The sequence below is a fragment of the Haemaphysalis longicornis genome, unplaced genomic scaffold (genome assembly GCF_048455015.1).
Source record: "Haemaphysalis longicornis isolate Haplotype H1 unplaced genomic scaffold, Haemaphysalis longicornis Haplotype H1 scaffold_8, whole genome shotgun sequence".
NCBI lineage: Eukaryota > Metazoa > Arthropoda > Arachnida > Ixodida > Ixodidae > Haemaphysalis > Haemaphysalis longicornis.
In genome coordinates this window covers 111,865,385-111,883,516 of record NW_027526445.1, presented here as the reverse complement: position 1 = coordinate 111,883,516, position 18,132 = coordinate 111,865,385, and the positions used below count along the sequence as shown (strand labels likewise).

Here is an 18,132-nt window from a genome sequence, read left to right as displayed (position 1 = left end):
ATGCCTAAATGAATTAACATACTTGGTTGGTGCAAACAGGTCACATGCAATGCAACTAGAAAAAAAAAAAAAAAAACTGATACAATAAAAAATGTATGGCATAAGGGGAACCCACCACAAACAGTTCGAAACACCTTGGCTGGTAAAAGGAACAAGATTACGCAGGATATGTGATAGAGTGAAAAATGCTCGTGTTGGGGGTGAAATTTTCCTTGACTGGATTCAGAAGCAATGCTATTGAGGAGGCTATTCTACCAGCAAACGGCCACGGAAAGGCACCACGAACTGACCACACCCCAGCTCTTGAACAGGGGAACCAGTTCAATTTTGTCCAGGTGCACGGCCTCTATAGGTAGTTAGCTTTCTGCTAATGGATGTCTCATGTATGCCTTTTAACCTTCCTTTTAACGTGAAAACTATTTCAGGTGTCAAAATGATGGTAAAACTTCTTTTGCGACGTCTAAAAGAACTAAAAAAGTAATCAAACATATTCCTGGCACAGATGACACATTCCAGATCACAGTAACACAAATCCTGTAGAGTTTTAATTAAGCCAATTAGTTATCCCTGGGGCAAATTAGTCCGGTAAAAGAAAGAGTATAAAAGACATCCCTGAAGCGATCTCAGTTTAGTTACCTTTAAGAAGATTTAACCATATAAACCGTAGAAACTTAGCCATTTTGGGGGCAACCACAGACACCTTGAGTGTGCTACTGTCTGCAAAAAAGAAAACGCCATTCTGTGGTTGCCGAATGCCGCAAGCACCTCAGCACCAAGTCGTGAAGGCAACCTCAGGGGCTAATGGGGACTCAGTGCACCGGAGCTGTTTCGGCATGCACGGCGCAATGGATGTGCACAGTAAAACTTAGTTGCAAGCTTAGTTGCACAGTAAAACTTAGTTGCAGGGTCCTGGGAGGGGAGTCGAGATTTTCCCCCCCATAAACTGAATGCGACTCAACTATGGTATAGCTTATCATCGTAAAGCACAGAGTCCCCTACGCTTCACTATACACGGGGATCGTGCTGGTTTATGTGACATGGACTCCAGGGTTTTCAAGGACTTTCAAGGCTCTCTGTGTGAGGATTTTCAAGGACCGTGCTGTCTGCTACAAATCTAAATGGCACAGAGTTTAAAGGGACAGACAACCGATTTTTGTCGAGTATATATTCTATATCCCAAATGAAAGGGCATCACTTAAAGCACCTTGACGAGAAACGGTTTTGCTGATAACGCCCTAGAACTTTTTAAATCGAAATTTTTAGATCTACGAGCCTTATGCGTCCCTCCCAAAAATGATGCTGGAAACCATGATGTAGAGTAGCGCGGAAACATAATTTTGTCTGTATGCGAAATGAAAAACGATATTTAAAAACTTGTCCCCAGCCAAAAAAGTTTGAATCTCAGTCTTTCCTGTTCCGTTATGTGTTTTTTAATGCAACGGTCTATAGTGCACGAATGCGCCATCTGTTGGGATAGACGATAGGTAGAATCTGTTTTCACGTTGTGGAGGCGGGAAGTTCTATTCTCCCCGGAGGCGACGTTTTTTTGCTTTTTTTAAGATGCCGTTGGCCTATTTGGAAACTGAAATCAAATATTTTGGCAGAACAAACGCCTCTGGCAGGCAGAATCGCCAAATGTCCTTCACTGGGTCTGTTTACTTAACGCTGCCGTTGATTCTGGGCATGGTGGCTCAGTTAGCCACACTGGGAGTAACCCAGCGGCGGCGGGCGGCGTGTCTTTAGAATTTTCAAAATAATGTTTAGAAATACATATACAATTTAACCTTCTATAAATACTTGTGTTAAAAGGTTTTCAATGCGTAAATAAACGTTTCAGCAGTTGCAGTAGCTGCTAGGTTTGCAGGTCACGTGACAGGGACACATATCGTAGTGCCAAGTTTCGACACTACGAACCGCCACCCTTCCGATTTCAGGAAGTTTGCTGCCAAATTAAAATTATTTCCACCGATTTGATTAAAAATTGCTTGTGGTTACCGGGCTGTATAAAACGCTGGCTTTCATATGAGCTAGAGAACATATACGCGACAAAAATCGGTTGTCTGTCCCTTTAAAGGAACGTGGAGGCTTGAAATTACGAGAAATCGTTGAAAAATGGGGACGCTGATGACGCCAACATTCCCACAATAGGAGGACTCTTCTTAAGACAAGTCCCCTTGTTGAAATGATGGCTCCAGCAACACTTTCTTTAACGATTTCTCATCATTTATTGTTAAGTTACACGGTTAAGCCCTTCTCGTGTGTCACAAAATGCAAACTTTCGTGGGAATTGTGGAAACCCGCGATACCGACCAATTACGCTTAGCAGACACAAGGCGCTCTGAGAAAGCGACGTGTTCAACTTCGACAGAAGCGGCAGCGACGGTGGGGTTCGCTTGCTTCCAGAGAGATGGTGCCGGAAGAGGAAACTTCGGCAACAGCGCTCATCGCAGCCGGTCAGCTGCGGCAGGCGGAGACTTGGACAGCGGCGCTGGGCACACCCGGTTGGTTGTGCCGAGTGGGTGCATCATGGCATGCAGCGACGGAGCGACCCGGGACTTGCCCTCCAGCCTGGATTGACCATCGTCTACTGGTGGCGCCGGAGTTAAACGACTCCGGCCGCTCGAGCAACGCGGGACCCGGCGACGACGTAGAAAACGGGAGCGCTAAGGTGGTTTTGGGAATAAACCCCTTCGAAGTTGGCGTCGGTTGTCTTTGAGCATTGCCTGCAACCCACACCGGTGGCGTAGACGCGGCAGCCGCGTGTGGAAGATCGTCCGAGTCAGACTCACTTCCACACTTTTATCCACCAAAGAAGGTCAACCGAGCAACAAACACTCACTCAGCCTTTATGCAGCCTCACTAACCGGCTCATTCAGAGGACCATGGGGAAGAAAAGCCCCAACAGCAACAGCCTGCACACGCGTGAAGGAACTCCAGGGAGGGCTCACTCACGTTCTTGAGATACTGCAGCTCCCGCTCCTGGTACTCCTTCACGTAGTCCTTGCCACTCGAACTGCATAGGCAAAGCGGTCGTCACCATCATCATCACAAGCCTGGTTGTGTCCCCTGCAGGACAAAGGCCTCCCCCACAGATCTCCAGCCATGTAAATCGAGCGCCGGCTGTCTCCACCCTGTCACCCGAACTTTCACAGTTCATCCCTCCATTGAGTCCTTGGCCGACCTCTATTGCGTGTACGGTCTATTGGCAGCCACTCCGTTAAGCGGACGGTCCACCTGTAGTCCCTCATGGGCACGATGCATCCTGGCCATGCCCATTTTCGTAACTTAATTTGAGCTACAATGCCCTCAACAATATTCTGTTCCCTAATCCACGCAGCTGTTTTCTTATCCCCAAGTGTGAACCGCAGCAATCTTCTTTCCAAAGTCCGTTGGGCCGATCAAAGGTTCCCTTTAAATCGCTTAGTGAGACCCCCGGTTTCTGCCCCACACATCATTACTAAAGGAGTGTAGCATTGGTTGTATATGCCAGCTTTGTCAGCAAAATAAAGTAGTACCACTACAAGTGGCTCCAAAGGCACATCTTGCGGCTCCCAAACAAAAAAAGCTCAAGTGACCAGTACAAAAAAGAAAGAACGATTCCCGGTATTCGGTGATGATCTCAATATGATGCGTAGGCTTGTGTACACTTATACAGTCAAGGCCGATTTCAAGAAGAAACACCTTTCTAGGTTCTGCAAAGACCATGGAGAAGTTTTATCGGCAGTGTAAATGTCTGCAGCAGACAATGCCTGAGTGCCGTCAGCGAGGCGGACTGAGAACGTGCTACAGTCAAGCCCACTTATAACAAGCCCTGTAGTTAGAATAGTGTAGTTAGAATAGTCTTTTTAGCGAAAACCAAAAATGGCTGGAAAAGATCCACAGGTCCCAATTCCGCTTCTCCTCATTCATCCCAATAACGAGCATTTTTCAAAACCACAGTGTATAAGAGAGGCCCGTAACAGTCAGCACATGTTACAACCCAGGGAAGTTCCTTGGAACGCGTTTAGCATTTCCCGTTTGGGTGTTTTGTACACTCAAAGTCCACTAACTAAGATAGCAGAGCCCATTTGGTTCTGTTTAAAAGAATTCCAAACTAGCCTATTTACTGTCAGCGCAGGTCAGGGGTCTCTCCCTTTAATAAGTGCAGTGATGTGCTCAAACGAATCATCCCAGTCTGCGATGAAACTGCTAATTGTAATCCAATAAGTGTGAGCTGCCATATCCTTTTGAGCACTAAGTCGATATTTAGGCTGGTGTTCGTTCACAGTGATGACATGCAGGAACTCACTAACAAATTTGAATGCTTTCAGGGCTACGTGACTGACAACTCTGCTGACCCTATTATCAGCCTGTAGACCTCACACCCTACACTAGTTTCTGACATCCAGCCACCCCATATATAGTGCTGACGTGTAGAGGTTGTTTTTTTTTTATATTTCAAGAGATCGAAAAAAAAAAAAAGCATGCTGCCATCAGAAACATCAGCCATGTTCAATATACGTGTTATAACAAGCTCCACAAAAAAAACAAAAAAAAAACATGCATTTAAATTGATGTCGCTCGCACTGCAAACCTTTCCCACCACAAAAATTTGTTTCGGCATACCTGACACAGCTTTGCACAGGAACTTTACTTCCAAACACATGGCAATTTTAAATGCAACAAGGCTGGACACCAATCTTTTGAATAGCTATCAAGTTAGAACAATTTATTTCAAAAAAAAAAAAATCACCAAATTTCTAGAAATACACACTGATAAGCACCCGCCAAATGCCAACAGACTTCTAACAAACTGTAAACTGCCAACCAACTCAATCCAACCTGGCGTCGTGCAACTGCGGCTTGTATGACACTTAAAAGTCTGGTCACTCAGTGGGGCAGTGGGGGAGCAGTGTAACCCCTGGGCTACACTGGTGTCGCACTCACAACTCTCTCGTGGGCACTGCATGAGCCTCAACATCCTCGGACGATGGCTCCGGTGGGGCAAAGAGCTTCTGGTTAGACACCAGCTTCGTGACCGGCTTTGTGGCGCTGAACACTGTCAGGATGTCGTCCAGCGACAGCTCGGACGCCTTTTTGGTTGCCATGGCAACCGCTTCACCTGCAGAGGGGAAAGCGGTCCTCTGTGCATCAAAGGGTGTTCCCATAAAGAAGGACCAGCAATAGTTCTAACCACCAGCCGGCCACATTTAAAAAGACGTACACACGCACACACACGCCATGACTGCACTTCTTTGAAGCTGAGGCTGCCGAAATAAAGCTCCAGAAGCATCAAGTGATGCAAAATATTGCTTGAATTTGCGAAACCCCAGCGAATCACAACATGGGCCTCACTTTATTCAGTCCAATACACAAGCACGGCTCAACCCTGACATCAGTGAACAGACGAAATGGCTTTTGCAGCCACTACTGATGTACTACAGTTGCAATGTGCTCGCAGAAGTTAATGAAAAGCAATTCAAAATAAGAACGCAGAATGCACGGCCCACACACGGGTGGGTTGCTGACGACGTTGCCGTTAGCTTGTTTCCCCGACTCCAGAAACGTCGAGCTCTCTGGTCAACATAAAATTTCTTGGCTGCCGGTCCAGCTCGCTGGCTGTTGCTCTTTCACTGACAAATTCTCCACAGCTAGTACTGAAAAGCAACAACAAAAACATACACACGTGTCCAGGGGTTTTCCCTCCCGTCAAGCTTGCATGCTAGAACGCACTTTGTACACAACCACAGCACTTCCAAGAGGCCAGGTAGTTGAATTTTCGACTAGAGGGCATCTAGTTGAAATTTGGAGCTTGTCGATTCAATTTTCACCAAAATGCTCAGGTGAGGGCACCGCTTGCTCCATGACTCTCGTCAGCCACCCAAGCGCACGTGCGCTTTCAGACGCCACGGCATGAATTTAGAAGCCGGTCGTAAAGCAGGCGTTTGATTTCCCAACGTGCACTTGTACAAGAAAACGCAGTTTTGAAACCCGAATTTTAGGCCGGAATCGCGAAAATCCCACAGGACATACGGTCTTTTATTTCTCCGTAAAGAACAGTTTTTAACAGTACCTGGGCAGCCCAAACTTCTCATGACACAATCCTACCCCCACTTCATAGGAAAGGAGGCTGGCCGACTCTAGCGCTGAAGTGCAAAGGACACTGAACGCGCAGAGACGGCCCTGTCGACTATCCCGGCAACTCCGGACTAGAGGTTCCTTGTGGAAATAAAGCTACTTCTTCGTCTTCTTTCGCAATAGAAATTCTATGGACAAACAAAATACGGAGCTGCTTTTGAGGAGTTCCGAGCGGTCCAGAATGAAAAATGAAAGAGGGTTCCAGTTAAGCTGAAGTCGCGTGCCGAACAAAAGTGGCGAAATGTCACGAACAGCAGAGAGTTTTGCGCTGAAAGCAACGTATTAAACAATCGAAAAAACACTTTTAAACTCCCAATAAACTGTCCCGACAAATACAGTTCAGACAATAGCCTCCGTCGTGTCCACCGGCTTTCTTCCATTGAAACGTCGCGTTTCAAAGCGTATTATACTCACGCCACGGCTCGGAGGTCACTGCAAAGCACCGCTCACAGCAGACTTATAAAAGGTGCGGTGCACTTAGAGTTAGTTTTCAAATCGAGGTGGAGTGCCTTGGAAGCGAGTTTTGGACCCGGGACTTGAACGCAGCCGAAGGGCAACGCACGCTTGCTAGCGCATGTCAATCCTCCATGATGTCAACAGTAGCGACAGAAGCACGCATAGCGGCACTCAGTAGTGAAAGCAATGAAAGCACATTGACGCTTCAAAATGAATGTACAGTGTAACCCTCATTCTTGTTTTGAAACGTTTATCCAAAATACATATTAACGTAAAGCATAAGCCAACTTGCGAGAAAATTAGAAGATAGTAGCCGCGATGGGCAAGACCAAGACTGCATTCAGGCGGTACATTTGAATTACACAACATGTTGCGCGCGTTTTGGTGGACAGGGTGGACCTCGCGATACATGTTATTCCCCTTCGAGGAGTACATATAAGGCTTGACTCAGCTAGGAGCAGAAGAAACCATAGGAGCAGAAGAAAACCAGGTCTTGCTCAGTGCCTGGATCGTTGTGTATCAGTCTTCGTAGTTGATGCGCCGTAGTCGATTTGGATTCTTTTGTTCCCATGAGGGAGCGGAGAAGGCGCAAGGTGCGACGGGTTCCCAGGGTTCCTTGAAGTTTATTGCAAAACTCAGACCAGTTTTGTTGACCTAATTGACGAGCGTAAGTTTCTGCTTCGACCGTGAGTTTGGCGATGCGTATCCGCAGCTTACGGTTTGTTTTGCGTTTTCTCCAGTCCGTTTCGGGCTTCCCAGAGGTGGAGGAGGTGGGCATCAATGGCTGGGTTATCTTCAGTTAGCGTTAACTCTTTGGTATGTTTGGAGGCTCCTGTGAGGAGCTGTGCGGTCCATTCTTCTATATCGTCGATGGGATCGGTGGGGGAGTTTGCGCGAATTTTTTTCCTGTCAGTTAGTCTGGCCGTGCCAATTTGCTACTGATTGGTTTTGCGGTGTGGGATTTGAAGTTGGACGATGTAGTGATCGCTGCCTAGTGCCTTCATGCAAGTGGGGGTCCATGTTTCTTGGAATAAGGAGCACTTTCAATTTCTCTCTGGCTGCGTTGCTGAGGTCTTTTTTGTCGACAATTGATTGTACATCTAACCTGGAGCCTACTCTTTGCAGAATGGCCCTGCCAGTTCTCGTTTTTTGCAGCCTTTTCTTTTGTGAAACAAGGGCAGCTTCACAAATTTCTTCAAAAATGTTGGACACGCCGAAATTCATGAGTTTTTCATTTGCCGTGTGCCTGTTCCTTTTGAGCCAGGGAGCCTTTAGTGGCCCACATGGTTATGTCGTCGGCGTACAAAATGGAACCTATGTCTGGGATGTCTTGGAGTTTCTTTGCTATAATAATCATTGTAATATTGAAAAGAAAGGGAGAGATAATAAATCCCTGTGGCGTTCCTTTGTTGGGCATTATGAAGGAGTCGGAGCGAACGTCTCCAATCCCAATGGATGCTGTGCGGTCTAATTAGAAGGCTTTGACGTAGTTGTATGTCCGCACTCCGCAGTGCAATTCGTTAAGTTCTTGTAGAATGGCCCTGTGGGACACATGATCAAAGGCTCCCTTTAAATCTAAAGCCAAGATAAGGTGCTCGCCTCCTCTTGGGATGTTCTGTAGCACTTCTTCTTTGAGGATTATAAATGCATCCTGCGTCGAGATTCCCTTTCTGAAGCCCAACATGGTGTGTGGTACAAGGTTGTTGTCTTCGATGAAGTTTGACAGTCTGTTCATAACGACTCTTTCGAACATTTTCCCCATACATGATTTCAAAGATATGGGTCTCAGTGCGTCGGTTCCTGGCCTTTTTCCTCGTTCCAGTGTTGTGATGACATCTGAGTGCTTCCATTCGGGAGGAACTTCGCCCTTGATTCACAGATTGTTGTTAATATCTTCTGTAAGTTCTTCTACTTTTAGAAGAACTGCGAGTTGGGCTTGTTGGTATAGGTTCCTGATAGTATAGGTATAGGTTGGTATAGGTTCCTGTCACCGAGGTTCCTGATCATCGCACTTGTGATACCATGGGATCCCGGGGCGCTGTTCTTTTTGGCAGCCATCATGGCGCTGTAAGCCTCCTCCTGGGTGATAGGAGAGCGAGTATAACTTAGTTACCTTGGAAATACATCTGCTCTTCTTGATTTTACAGCTAGCATCGGAAAGTCATTTGATAGAGTTGGTGGTGTGGTCGCAAAAATCAAATATTTTAGCGATAATTTTAGAATTATGCATTGAGCATATACAAGTCAGCATGCGGATTTGCAAAAAAACTTTTTCATCGCGATTTGGAGTGGGAAACGTGCTTTAGTTATTACGTTCAATACTTCATCGAATTTTGTTGGTCAGTGACTGTTAGTATCAAACAAGCAGCAGTTACTAAGTGCAGGGTCTACACTAGTTCCACACTTAGTGGAAGGATCTACGTACCGTTCTGGGAGGTAGTAAAGCTCGTAAGGAGTTAGTAAATACAGCCGTTACTACCCTTTTACGAGCTTTTTTGTTACGAGTGTACGGCGGCGGGTACCGGGACCCGCTAGTCACTGTACCAGTACTGCGACTATTCGGAGCTGCGCGCTGAGGTTAGAAATTATGTTCCCAAAGTGAAACGACCCTCGCTTCCTGTGCACTCCGAAGTCTATTGGTTAGACTTGAACACTTTTAAAGCGAAGCTATCTGTGCGTCACAGATGTCGTTCGATGTCGCTACATAACGAGCACTGCAGGAACGCCAACTCCACATGGAGGGTTTCGCAAAATTAGGACGACGATGATAGGCGAAAGTGATGTGCCTTCGCTTGTATAAAACACTGTTCCGGAGGTCGGAACCGAACCTGGGTCTTTTGTGTTATGAAGCCGACGTCTATCTGATCGCGCGTTCGCCGACCCGGTCGAAGCAGTTTTGGGTTTTGGATTCACGTTGAACGGGAGACAGCTTCGGGTTTTAACCATGTTTCTCTTAAGAAAGGGACCTTGATTTTTCTTCTCTTATGAGCAATAGAACTCCGCTGTTCGCCCTCGGTGGCCGAGTGTTGGTTTTAACGCGAACGGTGTTGGTTCGACCCAGCAATGCTGAGTATTTTTTTCCCCCGGGAAGTGATTTTGTTCTTGTAGAATATTTCCTTCACTCAGTTTTACGCATTCTGTTCGCAAATACGAGTGATTTGGCGCCCCTTACATCGGTTTAAGGTATATATACGTGCACAATATAGCGTCGAACTTGCAGTGACGCCCTGCCAACGGCCGCCAGCGGCATCGCGCCGCGCTGCGGTTGAAGGCTGCGGCGCGACGCCGCTGGCGGCCGTTGGCAGGGCACGTCCGACGCTAGTGGACAGCTTCCAGGTGACCGAGCAGATCGGTCGCCCCCCGCTTCGTTCCCGGTTTTTGTAGCCTGATGAGCTTTCTGCGACGCTGCAGCCACCCAGAATTACCACCTTTCGATTCAGCTCGTCACCCGCATTCTTCGAATACCACCCAAGGTGAGCTGGAATCACGATTTCCCTGAGCGACAAGCCATTCTTCGAAGACCACGCTACCACTCCACGCTAGCCCTAACGCCGGCACATCGCTAGCTGCGCGCCGTTCCTCGCAAGCTATGCCGTGTCCCCCTCACTTCGCCACGCGGCCCAACAGCATCGCCTGGCCACCCGACGTTCCCTTCGCCAACATGGAGTGCGCCGTAGAAGGCCGCGCCGCCACTCCCGAAGAACTCAACGAACCCGGCTGGCTCTGCATACGTCGCAAGCATCGCCGGCAGTCCACCAACGCATCAACCACGCCGCCCCCACCGGCGAACACCCCGCGACGGCCACCGACCAACAAGCGCAATAGGCCCAAGCGTCCTAACCGCAACCCGACGATGACATCAAAGTCATTCTGCGCCCACAAGGTGGCCTAGCGCTCCACAGCGTGTCAACTGCCCAGCTCGCCGATGCCAATATCCCAACCACCGTCGAGGATCAAATTCGCATCCACTACCGCTCCAACTTCGTTATCAGCTCCCTCCGAAAACCGTGCCCAACAATACCTCTCGCTGACGTCTCTTGCGTTCAATGGCACCGTATTGCCGCTAGCCAACCACATTCCACCTCCATCGAACACCACCACTGGGGTAATCTTCGACATCCCTCCCATGGACTCTGCCGACAACATCCTGCGCAGCCTCATCAAATACAACTCATGGAGCTCTCCAAATCCTCGACGCTAAGTGTCGCCACAACTCCACCTTGGTACAAGTCCTCTTCAGCGGCACCGTCGTCCCCTTTTGGGTTCGATACCGCGCCGCCCTTCTTCGCTGCTACCCGTTCAAGCGCAAGACAGAAGCCTGCTTCAACTGCTGGACACCCGGCCATCGCAAGAATGTATGTCCACATCTTCCGCCAACCCCCCGCTGCACCACCTGCGGCACCGTCTCCCCTACGGACCAGCAACCATGCATCCCCACGTGCGTCTTATGCGGCGAGAATCACCTCACAGGAGCTGCTGGATGCACCAAACGATTTCAACCGCGCCGCCCACAGAAGCCACCCCCCCCCCCCCCCCCCAATCCTGCTTCGCGACGCGCAAATTGAGCTATCAAAAACTCCTGTTCGCACTACCGACAGCGAGCCACTTTCCCCCTCTGTTTCTTCTGCTTGCAGCAAGACCTACAGCCAGGCCGCCCGACAGCCTCGAGACACTACATCATCGATATCCAACGTACAGGTGAGCTCCCAGGGCCGGCTCCCACAGGCGCCCTCTGCCCCCGTTACTACACCCCCCTCCCAGCCTAACGTCCCCCTTACATACGCACCCCTTTTAGTTGAAATTCGCAATCTTCGCGCGGAAGTACTCAGGCTTCGCCAAGAAAATTAGACTCTCCGGCGACAAAATCATGAGCTCGCCTTCGGAAAACCTTCTTCCCTAGACACCCCCCAAGACGACCCTCCCACTACCCCGACACCCCTTCACCCTGTCCTAGCGGAAGCCCTCCACGCTCAGAGGTAAGAATACCTAAACCCTCACAACTCCCTCGTCGCCTCATAAACAGCCATGCAGGACTCCATTACAGGCCTACACAATGAGTTTCTCTCTTGTATCAAGGAACTGCTCCCATCCAACTCCCCGTTTCTCGCGTCTTCTGCGCCCTCCAGTGTACCCTTACCCATGGAACCCGAACCTGATGCCGGCCTCTAAATCTTTCGTACTATGGCAATGGAACTGCAGAAGTTTCCAGTCCAAACGCGCTACCCTCCAGGCATACATCACCACTACTCCTACACCCCCAGCTGTCATTGCACTGCAGGAAACACGCCCCGCCACCAAACTCTGCTGGTATCAGTCCTTCCAAGACCCCCGCTTTCCCAATGTACCCAGCTGGTACAACGCAACTTGCGGGCTGGCGTCGCATCCCTCCCCGTCACCACCATACCGCACCTCTTAGTCACCATCTTTCCCTGCAAACCCTCACAACCTTCAATACACATCTTAAATATTTGCGGTACACCCAAACAACATCACAACTTCCACACCCTCCTCATGCATGCCATTCGCACCGCCGGCCGCAACCCTTTAATTATTGTTGGCGATTTTAACGCTCCACACTTAGCGTAGGGTTACACTCGTACCACGCGCAAGGGCCGTCTAGTTTTGGAAGTTTCACACAACCTCCGCCCCACCTTAGAAACAGACCCTCAAACCCCTACCCGCATAGGCAACAGTGTTCAACGGGACACCACCCCCGACCTAACCTTCTCGCATCGAGCGCCAAAAGTGTCCTGGCAGACCCTTCTAGACACCCTGAGTAGTGATCATTACATCATTCAGACCACACTCCATCTTGCCCATCATTTTACCCACACGCCACTACCGCAACACATCACTGATTGGGACGCGTTCCGTACTAACTGTGCTACGCTACCTGCGCCATCACTCACTTCGATGAACGCGCACTCGAGCAATGGATTCGTGATATCATGGAGATAAAACACAGTCACGACAAACCCGTTGACCCAGAGCTTCCCAGCCCTGTTGCGTCTCGTTGCGAGTTGTAGCGACCGCAGTCTGCTGGTAGCGGGGCCGGTCGCCTTCGCTTCGTCGAGCCAGGACTAGGGGAGAGCTTAGAGCAAACTCAACGGGTTTATTTACATTTTTACAGTGAGTTGTCGAGATGAAGACAGAAGACCGCTCTTGGCGGGCCGCAGCACGCCCTTTTTGTTGACCCCCGATCCCTAGTTCCCTAGGTTAGGGATCCCCATACAAAACAATGCGGACCAATGGTGATGTGTACGTTCCTCGCTGTGAAGCACCGCCCTCGGGTAGGGACACGCCTTTCAGGTATGTCGGCAGATGCACAGCACACGCACACACACACACCCTTGCCACTCGTCAGGACCCGCGCGGCGCCGCGTATTCTTTTGGTGTCTGCCGCGCGCTGCGTTCCCAGGGAGCCTAACAGCACAGATTAACAAGGTTCGTGGAATCACTCCAGGACGGGTTAATGGCTTGACCATTGCCACTGCCTTCTTCGCTGTGCTGCCGCCGCCACTGGGTCCCATTGTCCGGTCGTCGCCGTCTGGGCTTTCACGCGCACACGCGTTCAGTTGCTTAGGCCGGGGGACGAGCGGCGGCTCCTTAATCCCTTTTGGGCAACAACACTAAACACCGCTCAAAAGCCGCTGTCAATCAGTGGCCGCCGCCGCGGTGTCGGCTTCCTTTCGTTTCCGTCGACAAGCGGTGGGGAGGTCGACCGGCGGGTGACTGACCCGCGCAAACATGGCGTCGGTGAGTCATAACAGCCCCTATGCAGATTCCCACCTCCTCCATCTGTGGGAAGCCTACCGGAATATCGAAAAGCGCTGGCGCTCCCACAAACGCCCAAGGGCGCTCAAACGCAAACTTGCTCGCCTACAAGCTTCCATGCATGCTCAAGCCGCCACACTCGTTCGGACTCACTGGTATCAGATCTGCGACGACATGCGCGGAGGCCTTTCCATGAAAAAGACCTGGGCCCTCCTCCGCCACCTCCTTGACCCTGCTTCGTCCAAAACCATCACAGGTACTCGCCTGCACTCGCTCATAAACAATTACCCAGGCACGTCCGCTGAGCTTCTAGACAAGCTTCGATCCATGTACATTCCTACTTCCTCATCGCAGAACCCTTCCCTTCCCCATTACTCCGGACCTCCGAATGTTTCCCTCGATCAGGAAATTACTGTTGCTGATGTCAGGCATGCTATATCCCAACTACGTCGACAAACCGCTCCAGGCTCCGACAAGGTCACCAATAAGATCTTGCGACAACTTACTGACCATACGATAGATTCCCTCACAGCCCTTTTCAACCACCCCAGGTCTCGAGGCACGCTCCCATCAACGTGGCGGCATGCTGACATCTCATTCATTCCTAAACCACACAAAGCTATTACATTGGAGCACCCCCGTCCGATATCACTCACCTCTTGTCTTGAAAAACTGCTCGAGCATATCATCAACACGCGGATCACCACCTACCTCGAAATCCATCACCTGCTCCCACACACTCTCACTGGTTTTCGCCAAGGGCTGTCCGTACAGGATACGCACCTCCGTCTCTATCACGACATTATAGCTAACCCTTCTAAGGCGGACACCTCGGCCATTCTGGCACTTTATCTCCACAAAGCATTCGACAACGTCTCTCACGTAGCCATTCTTAACTCTATAAACTCGCTTGGACTCGGTGCGCGTACCTACTCTTACATCTCCTCCTTTCTTCGTGACCGCACGGCTACTCTCCGATTCGGACCCCTCCAAACCTCGAACTTCCCATTCCCCGCAACAGGCACACCTCAGGGTTCGATATTATCTCCTCTTCTATTCAATCTGGCGATGATCCCCATGGTCACTGCCTTGTCCTCCATCACAAATCTCCACACCTCTATCTATGCAGACGATATTACGTTATGGGTCAAATCAGGTAGCGATGCTCTAATCGAACACACACTCCAGGAAGGCGCAGACATTGTCAAAGCAACTGCTTCTCGGTTAGGCCTCCAGTGCTTCTCGCACAAATCCGAGCTACTTCTTTTGCACCCCCCTTGCAAGCAACCCCCCACGGAACCTCCCATCACAGTTTACGTCGGCAACCATATCGTCCCTCATGTCTACTCCTTCCGCGTGCTAGGTCTCACCATTAAGGCCAACCGGGGCAACGCGACCACCTTAACTAAACTCCGATCGCACGTACTTCAAACACTCAACCTCCTAAGAAGAATCACCACACGGCGTCATGGCATTTCCGAACCTGAACGCTTGCAACCTCTTCATTCCTTCGTACTCTCTCGCTTTACGTTCTACCTCTCGTACTGCAAACTCAATGCCTCCCACAAAACAAAACTAGATTGCCTACTACGACGCATATACCGAGTTGCGCTTCTAATACCTCCCAGCGGCCCCACCAGCCGTCTATTAGCTCTGGGCATTCACAACACCGTCGATGAAATCATCGAAGCCCACCGCACAGCCCAGACAGCCAGGCTATCGCGCACGCATCCCGGCCGCGCCCTTCTCGCAGCGGCCCACCTGACCTCCCCTTTCCCCTCACCTATGGCCACCCTTATTCCCACTACACTACGCCAACTCTTGCATGTACGCCCACTGCTTCGCAATATGCACCCCCACCACCACGCCGACCGCCGACTGGCCAGGTCAAGACATCTGCAGCGCACATTCCCTCCCTCCCACCCAGCATCATTTATACGTCGTCGCAGCTAGCTACCACGATAAGCCGGCTTTCGCCACAACCGTCATTTCATCGCTCGACAGTCCTCCCTTAGACGCACTCACGATGCATACAACATCAGCTACCGCTGCGGAGGAGGCGGCTATCGCCCTCACCCTAGTACAGTCTCCCACACCCAGAGTTGTCCTTTCGGACTCTTAGTCGGAAATTCGCAACTTCTCTGCAGGGCTACTCTCCCCAATCGCCCTCAAATTCCTCTCCCGCAGAACACCATCCCACCCCGTGGCTCTGCTGTGGACCCCGGCGCACACGGGAACAGAAGCCAATGAAGCGGCCGCCGTACAGCTCGAGCTCTTGTCACCCGAGCAGGCCCCTTTTTTGGCTCTACCCACGGCACCCCCACCTTCCGGGACGCTCTAGTCTCGTTTCGGGACATTACCCAGCACTTCCGCCTCCTCCGCAGGATATATCCTCCCCCACACCCTTCCCTCACCCACGAAGCCGCTCGCCACTGGCGGCTACTTCAAACCCACACAACCCCCTGCCGAACTATCCTTCACCGCATCAACCCAATCTCTACCCTTCGCCTCTTTGCCCTCAATGTCTCCAACCGGATACCCGCTACCATTCCCTTTGCGAGTGTCCCCACGACCCATTTCCCCCTTTTCCTTCCCCCTTACACTGGGAGCAGGCCTGGAGAGCTCCGACCCGGAAGTGCAGTTAGCACTAACCAACCGGGCCGCCCAGGTCGCGGAGAAGATCGCATCCTCCGCCACCCCTCTCCCCTAGACCCAGTTTGCAAATAAAGTGTTTCTCCTCCTCCTCGACGCTAGTGTATAGACGTAGCTTTAGGGGCGGTGCGCGTCACGTCAACGAGTTTAACGTTCTTTATCTTGCCGGAAGTGCCGGACTTGTACATATATCTGGGAACGGAATGTTGCCATTGAAAATGTACGATTCTGTTCCGAGTCAACTTCAATAGTCAGCGTGACATAGCAAGTTAGCAGCAAGCTATCACACGAGCGATAATTGTTTCCTTTTTGTATAGCACGCAGGCAAACGTGGGTCTACCTACAGTCAAACCCGTTTATAGCGAACTGCAATATGCGCCGCGATTAGTTCGATATATCCAATAGTTCGATATAGCCAAACCCGCCTATAACGAACTTATTGTTACAAGTTCGCAATCCGCAGGAGCCCCCCCCCCCCCCCTCCCTTCTCCTCCCCGACTCCACCATCCCCGCATGCAGAAACGAACACAGTAAAGTATCCATTAACATACCCAGAATAATCCATTTATTGCAAGTAATAAATCTACTTTTCGCCTGAACTGCCTACTTCGCGAAGAAAAAAGCGGTGATTTTTGTTTTCACTTTCGTTATGGCGGCTTCAACTAGCATAGCATTTTCTACACGAAACATTGTTTGCACCAGTTCGAGTCCGCGTCCTCCAAAATCTAAGAAGCATTGGCGGAGCCCATCGACTGCCGAAAGCGCTTCATTAAAGGGACACTGAAGTGATTTGTAAACATTGCGGGATTACTAGCGCAAATTGTAGTTCGGAGTCCGTAGGCATTGTTTCGACCACTCTGGCCGCGTTTACGCGAATTTATTTAGTAGAAAAATCAATTCGAAAATGCTGTCCTCCTCTCTTTACGCTCGCCCATTTTCTGTGGCGTTTTCGTGTGACGTCAGCAGGAGATGAGCTGGAAAATGGCTGCGCTACTGCACGGTTCGCCGACCAGCCGACCTACCGATCGAGTCAGTCGGCCCAGCGTTTCGTCCGCCGGCCGCCGACGGGTCGTCGCTATTCGCTCGCTCAATTGAAACTAAGCCACAACACCTTTGTGAATGAAAGAATGTGCCTTTCCTTACGTTGTTAGTTTGTACACTGTGTCAAACTCAGAGTCCGGGTCGCTCCACACAAGCGCTGCACAAGTGCACATGCGACGCTTCGTTGACTTTACGGTAGTAGGAAAATCTAAGGCCAATTGAAGGCGGGAGAAGAGTCAGCGAAGTCAATATAGGTACTAAGAAAATGAAATCACCTGAAACTTTTACCGTACAGCGCAAAACTAGGGAGCAGGAAGCACTTTTTGCGCTGGGTAAACAAGCACAGCGGTCAGCAGCACGACCGCACATCTGCGAACGCTTTTCCGTCAAAGAAATGCAATTGCAAGGCGTGAGATATTGTGGAAGTTTGGGGGACACTTACTGCAGGAGTGATATACAACAAATAGTCACATAAAGTACTTGAAATACTTAAAATAAATGAAAGTGTAAACTGGTTATACATTATAGACCTTATATATCCAGCCGGGTCGTGGCCTAGTGGTTTGAGGCGCTGGGATTACTGTTTTGAAAGTCGCAGGTTCGAATCCCCGAGAGTACGTGTTTTTTTTGTTTTTTTTTTTAAAGTTGATTTTTTTGTATGCGGCCGATGTTTTCTGGACTGAGTTCAACCTTTTTGGGCCGTAACGTTCACTGCTCCACGAGCGAGATCGCAGAACGCGCGCATACTGACAATGACGCGCTAGCGAGTTCTCGTTGGCGTGCTGTTGCCCCAAGCACCGACTGCTTGCGGGCAGTGGGCCCAGGCCTGAATCAGCACACCCTTGGCCTGGTGCGAACTAGCTTTTTACGAACAGACATGAGTGAGGCAAGCTCCGAATATGCGGGAAAAGTGCATGGCATTTGAGAGTCTGCGGTGACGCGGAGGGCGTTCATCCACTGCGTAGGCCTCGTCTAGTGATTTCTACGATTCCAAGCCGCCCTGGGAGGTTTATCTTAGACATTTGACAGCCGACAACATGGCAGGAGCGCGGTACGGCGATAATTGAAAAATCGAGAATGCCCATCCAACAA

General features: G+C 50.2%; 2 protein-coding genes across 2 annotated transcripts in view; both read right to left on the bottom strand.

Annotated features, from left to right (window-relative positions):
• The window catches only part of LOC144149911 (ATP-dependent RNA helicase TDRD9-like), a 79,199-nt gene extending 72,475 nt beyond the window's left edge, over window positions 1-6,724 (bottom strand). The window contains exons 1-3 of the mRNA XM_077681643.1: window positions 6,532-6,724; window positions 4,927-5,101; window positions 2,953-3,013 (exon numbers count right to left, since the gene is read on the bottom strand). Coding sequence (XP_077537769.1) covers window positions 2,953-3,013; window positions 4,927-5,087 — 222 coding nt within the window. The 5' untranslated portion in view covers window positions 5,088-5,101; window positions 6,532-6,724. The remainder of the gene's footprint in view (window positions 1-2,952; window positions 3,014-4,926; window positions 5,102-6,531) is intronic.
• LOC144149748 (uncharacterized) overlaps window positions 1-18,132 on the bottom strand; it is a 371,422-nt gene that overhangs the window by 199,731 nt on the left and 153,559 nt on the right. The gene's annotated exons all lie outside the window — the stretch shown is intronic.